The following is a 6,000-nucleotide window of genomic DNA, read 5'->3' on the forward strand; positions in this document are numbered from 1 at the left end:
CCACCAACTATAACAATAAAGGTCTAAAAAGCCACAGTTTTAGGGGGAGAGTAAAGCTCTGATATAGACATTGCATTTTAGGTACCAGTTGAATATATACATGGAAATTTACAGGTGACGATGTGAGCTTTTAGCTCAATCCAGGGGTCCAGGCTGAAGTATAGAGAGAATAATTGAAGCCATGGCTGGGAATAAGGTAGGGAAGGAGAGAACAAATAGAACAGTGATTCCCAAAGTGGGTGCCACTGCGCCCTGGTGCGTGTTGCAGCAATCCAGGGAGGTGGTGATAGCCACAGGTGCATTTATCTTTCCTATTAATTGCTATTAAAATTTAAAAAATTAATTTCCAGTGGCACTAAGTAATATTTTTTCTGAGGGGCAGTAGGCCAAAAAAGTTTGGGAACCACTGATATAGAAAGACAGGGAGAATACCAAAGACAACCTTGGAGACACCAAACTTAAGGGGTTAAACAGAAGATGAGGAACATGAAGGCACTGTTTAAAGGAAGGGGGATTTTAAGAGAATTTGGATGGTGAGAAGAAAGAAGCCTGAGAAATATGCATGCCATGGCTATAACATAAGGGAAGAAGAAATAAATGAGATGATTAGATGAAGAGTAATAGTACCTTTTATATAGAAACCAACTACAACGCAGAAAGAAAAGGAAGGGACATGCCAAGATATTCATAGGAGACAATCTGGGAGACCAATAAGAGAAACAGAGTCTCAAATAGATATTTTATCTGAACCCCATCAAAAGATCAATGCAGCCTGGCAAGGCCATGTGTTGAACTCTCTTGTCTAAATCAGAGCCAGTCTGGATGGGCTATATAAGATAAAAATCTGAGACTCCTCTTTTGACTCCTTTTCTGATCCACACCTTTTCTTATTGAGAAACATTATAGTCTTATTAGAAAACTTTAAGTTCTTAGCAAACCAGAAGTTAAGAGGTTAACAATTTCTCTCTTGGTTAAAATGCAGCTGCTTGGGCTCAAAACAATATTTCAAGCTTGTTTTAATAAATCCTTATAAATATCATACTTTGAAGACATTGAATATTAATTTTAAAACTAACAACAGCCAAGATCAGAATTAAAACAAAGTCTGACAAAACCTTACTATTCCCAGAATTAGCTTACTGATAATAAGGCGGCTGGGATTCAGCCTTGGACCTTGTTCTATTCCAAGCTATCTCTACCTTGAAGCAATTGAGGCTCTTTTGACATGACATAATTTGTATTTTCTGTGCAACTATGAAATTTCTTTGTGCCTTTGTGTGAAATGAGGTTTGAATTCTGTATATATTAAACTTGTGACTCAATGGCATTTGAGAGAAGCAGCCGTGAGCTGACAGACAAGATTGGCTCGTCTCCTGCCTTTTTCTTTATCACCTAAGCCTTCCCTTATCAGAATCCAGGAGCAGTTGGATAGCTTTCAACAAGTCAAGATTCAAGAAAAGAATAAAAAATAAGACCCATGAGTTCAGATGTCTGTACACAAATGAACAACATTTGGGGAGCAAGTAAGGGGAACTGGAAAGTGTAACAGGATCTTAGAGTTGTCTTGAGCCTCAGTGGCATGTCATGAATAACTTATACATGGAATTGGAAGGAGATAATCTTTTGCAAAAAGAAGGGAATAATAGTATAATCTTCAGAAAATATACCAGGAAAAGAAACCGAGCCCAGTAGGCAAGTGAAAATTAATGAAAGCATAAACGAAAGCAATAGTTCATTAGGGTATATTATTGATGAGCTGATCAGAAAAATAAAATGGAGTTACTTGGAAAAAGTATCACAAGCTTAACATGAAAGCACAATATAGAAGTGATGAGAGAATGAAATGATATAGTAATTTCCAGGAGTGATCTCTCTGCCCAACTCAGAATAGTTCATAGTTTCCCAGATTGTCTTATTGGTAATTTCATCCCACAAAAATGGATGAAGTAATGAGGCAAACTATTATGATGGGTTTGATTCCCAGCAACAAAGAGGAACTTATTGCTGAAGTAGAAATAATGGGAAGGTTGGGAGAAGTGGTCCATCCATCTCAGAATTTGTGATGGGGAAAGAAAAGAAAAGAAAGTTGTATGTAGCCTAACATATCTTGAAAGTCTGGAAAGCAAATTTCAAAGCATAGAAAGAACATTTGGGATCTCATGGATTAAAACTCCATTGGGAATGACTAATGGATGGAACTCTTGATTTTCAAGTCATCATTTCCATTGAGAAAGGAAAGGGAGCATTATCCCCAAAAATTAATGAAGAAACCCAGGAAATTGATCAACCAACATACATTTTAAAGATAGAAAACAGAAGATGGAAGGAAATATAGGAATGGAAGATTAATCCAAAAGCATCGCATGATCTTTTTGTTTAAGCAATTCTGGAGAAAATATGGGGATTAAGGAGTAGATGTGCCCACTGCTTTGTGTTAGCAAAGACATTAATGACAGAAAAGAGAGACAAAGCTGAACTACTCAGTTCATTTTGTTTCTGTTTTCTCTACTAAGGAGAATGATCTTTGGACTGGATAGGATAGAATAAAAATACCTAATATGGAGTTACTATTCATGGAGACACTAAGGGAGAACCTATCTCTCCTTGAGTAAGTCAGCTCTTTAGACCCATTTAAACTACATATCCCAGGGTACTGAGAGAACTGGTGAATGTGATGTTGGAGCCAATTTTCATTATTTTTGAAAAATTACAGAGAATGGGAAAAGTGCCATGAAATTCTAGGAAGGTAAATAATGTCCCATTTTCAAACACAGAAAGGAACCAAACTCTTCAACCTATAGATTAATGGGCTTGACACTGATTCTTGTCAAAATTCCTACCAGAAATGGTTGAATGGTCAGACCAAAACACAGTTATTAATAGTTCATATTAACCAGGAAGGAGATCTTTAATATAGTGCCTCATAGTTCTCTATGCTTGGTGCAGTGAAGATGAATATTTTTATCAATGTCTTGAATAAATATAATACTTAATAAATTTATAAATTACACAAATCTAGGAGTAATGCTTAACATGTATGATAGTCAAGATTCAAAAAGATCTTGGCAAGGAAGGAGAGCGGGCCCAATCTAATAAGTTGGATTTTATTAGGGATAAAAACTAAATCTTAATTTAAATTGAAAATATCAACTTAACAAGTATAAGTTGGACAATAACTAGAATTTCTGTAGTGCTTTAAGGTTTGCAAAGCACTTGAGAAATATTATTTTATTTCAAGTAGTTGGCATTATTGCCCTCATCTTATATATCAGGAAACAGAGACACAGATGAAGTGACTTGCTAGGATCATACAGTTACTAACTGTCTGAGGCAGTATTTCAACCCAGGTTTTCCTGATTCCAGGTCTAGCACTCTATGTGCCTAGGTAGTTCACCTAACTATATAACAGACAAGATCTTAGGATGTAAGTGAGCAGCAAATGCAATCAACATGAGTTAAAAGTATGTTATGGTAATTCAACCACAACATAAAAATGAATGTTGAATGGAATTTTAGATGGGTTTAATATCTATATATACAATATGTATATAAATATGATTTAAGAGGTTTAGGGAAGTAATGGACTCCTTATGATCTGCCTAGTCAGATTATCGCTTCTTGATTATAATATTCTGTTCTGGGTTCCACATTTTAGGAAGAATACTGCTGAACTGGTGATCATCCAGAGCAAGATATCCAGGATGGTGAAGAGTCTCAAAAATCATGCTGAATCATGGGAAAAAAAGCTTGGGAAGGGGGTATGAGGGCTGTCTATATATGGTAATGTCTTGTGAAAGAAGGATTTGACCTCTGCTGCTAAGTCCCAGATGGTAGAAGGAAGGAAGCAGTAAAAAGCAGAGAGATTATTTAAGTTTGATCTTAGGAAAATTTCTCCACAATTGGAACTCTTCAGAAGTGTAATGGGCTCTCTTGGGGAGGGGGATGTTTCTTCTCATTAGAGTTTCCAAGCAAAGGCAAGTGATCAGAAGGTGAATAGGCTGCAGTGGAGCCAAGATATGGGTTAGATTATGTGACTTATGAATTTCCTTTTTAACTCTAAGATTTTCTGATTTTTCTGTGATGAACTGGTTTGGGTTGATGACAAAGAGGGAACTGGAAGAGGTCTAAAAAGAAACAAATGAGTTCATGTAATAAATGATCAGAAGAATGGTTCCAAGAATGAAGTACTCAGTTCAAATAACTGGATAAATTGATATTTTGAAATTCCAATAGTGATCGTACCCTTTAGTAAGAGCTGCTTGTTTTGTCCGACTTTTGCCTGGCATGTTATCATCTGTATCATACCATTCTTCAATGTTAAATCTTTCAGGTGATATCTCTGCTGTACAGTTCTGGCCTTCCACAAGTATCTTCCAGAAGTTTTCAGGCCCTTCACCTGTTATAAGAACATAATGTTTCAAAGTTAAATCCTCTCCTTTCATGAATAAACTGCTTGCAGTGGTTCTATGCTGGCAACTGGTCAATCAAGTTTCTCCCCCTGTCTAAAGCAACAAACAAGCAAACCCAAAAGGCTTTTGTTTGTGTGTGAATTTAACTCCCTACCCTCTATGCTCCAAAGTGGCATTGGGAGAAGAGGAGAGAACCAATCCTTTCTGTCCCTTTTTAATTCTGATTTTAACTCATCTTGCTCAGATAGGAAAAGAGTAAACAAAAATGGAGTCATGATCAGAATCAGAATTAGTACAAGTTGAAATGATATAGATATGTGTACTTTGATGAGTAAAGGACAAGAAGGAGGATGGTGGTACAGGAAGCATCTCTCTCACACTGGACATACTCTTGGTCATGAGTCTAGTGTATAACTTATGATGAGGCAACAACAAGGATCACCTAGTTAATGAACCCCAAGAAACAATTTCAGAGGTTCCTTCTATGATAGAGGTGTGAATAAAGAAAAAGCCAGCTTGAAATGCTCTAATTCCCTGGTTTGGATTCTCGAATTGACTGTGATATTTGACCAACAAAGAAATCATGAGTGGAACAGTCTTGGGAGATGGTTGTTAGTTCCTGGTGGGAGACTAACAGGGAGGTATGAATCTAAATACCTAAACTATTCCTAAAACTCATTGCCCAAAGGCTGGTTTGAACTGGTAGGACTTTGGGCACTTCGGTCCCAAGGTAGTTTTTTTATATGTTGAGTTTCATTTTTGTTGCTTCTATTAACTTGAGAAAGAACCTTATGTAGTTAAACTATGCTTGGTTGATAAAAACAAAAAGAGGGGGAAAATAAGGGAGGGGGTAGAAAGGGAAGTTAATCAAGGGAGGGGATAAGGGATAGTGGCTCAATAGCAAACCACTGGTTTAAAAGGAAAAAAGTATAAGGAAAAAGGGGGTAGGACTGGGAGAGGATTTGAAAATGTCAGCAAATGCACAACTGATGATTATAACTCTGAATGTGAATGGGATGAACTCGCTCATAAAATGGAAGCAAATAGCAGAGTGGATTAGAAACCAAAATCCCACCATATGTTGTCTACAAGAAACACATATGAGGCCGGTGGACATACACAAGTTTAAGGTTCAGGGTTTGAGCAAAATCTTTTGGGCGTCAAATGAGAAAAAGAAGGCAGGAGTGGCTATTATGATTTCTGACAAAGCCAAAGTAAAAATAGATATGATTAAAAAAGACAGGGAAGGTCATTACATCCTGATTAAAGACAGTATAAACAATGAGGAAATAACACTGCTCAATATGTATGCACCAAGTGGCATAGCACCCAAATGCATAAAGGAGAAACTGGTAGAGCTCAAGAAGGAAATAGATAGTAAAACCATACTAGTGGGAGATCTAAATATTCCTCTGTCAGATCTAGATAAATCAAACCGAAAAATAAATAAGAAAGAGGTAAGAGAGGTGAATGAAGTCCTAGAAAAATTAGATTTAATTGATATGTGGAGAAAAATAAATAGGGACAAAAAGGAATACACCTTCTTCTCAGCTGCACATGGCACATTCACAAAGATTGACCATGTTATAGG

General features: G+C 36.7%; 1 protein-coding gene across 1 annotated transcript in view; it reads right to left on the reverse strand.

Annotated features, from left to right (window-relative positions):
* LOC123249824 (mycocerosic acid synthase-like) overlaps window positions 1–6,000 on the reverse strand; it is a 29,559-nt gene that overhangs the window by 18,568 nt on the left and 4,991 nt on the right. The window contains exon 2 of the mRNA XM_044678936.1: window positions 4,243–4,396. Coding sequence (XP_044534871.1) covers window positions 4,243–4,396 — 154 coding nt within the window. The remainder of the gene's footprint in view (window positions 1–4,242; window positions 4,397–6,000) is intronic.

Source organism: Gracilinanus agilis, chromosome 5, assembly GCF_016433145.1.
Source record: "Gracilinanus agilis isolate LMUSP501 chromosome 5, AgileGrace, whole genome shotgun sequence".
Taxonomy (NCBI): domain Eukaryota; kingdom Metazoa; phylum Chordata; class Mammalia; order Didelphimorphia; family Didelphidae; genus Gracilinanus; species Gracilinanus agilis.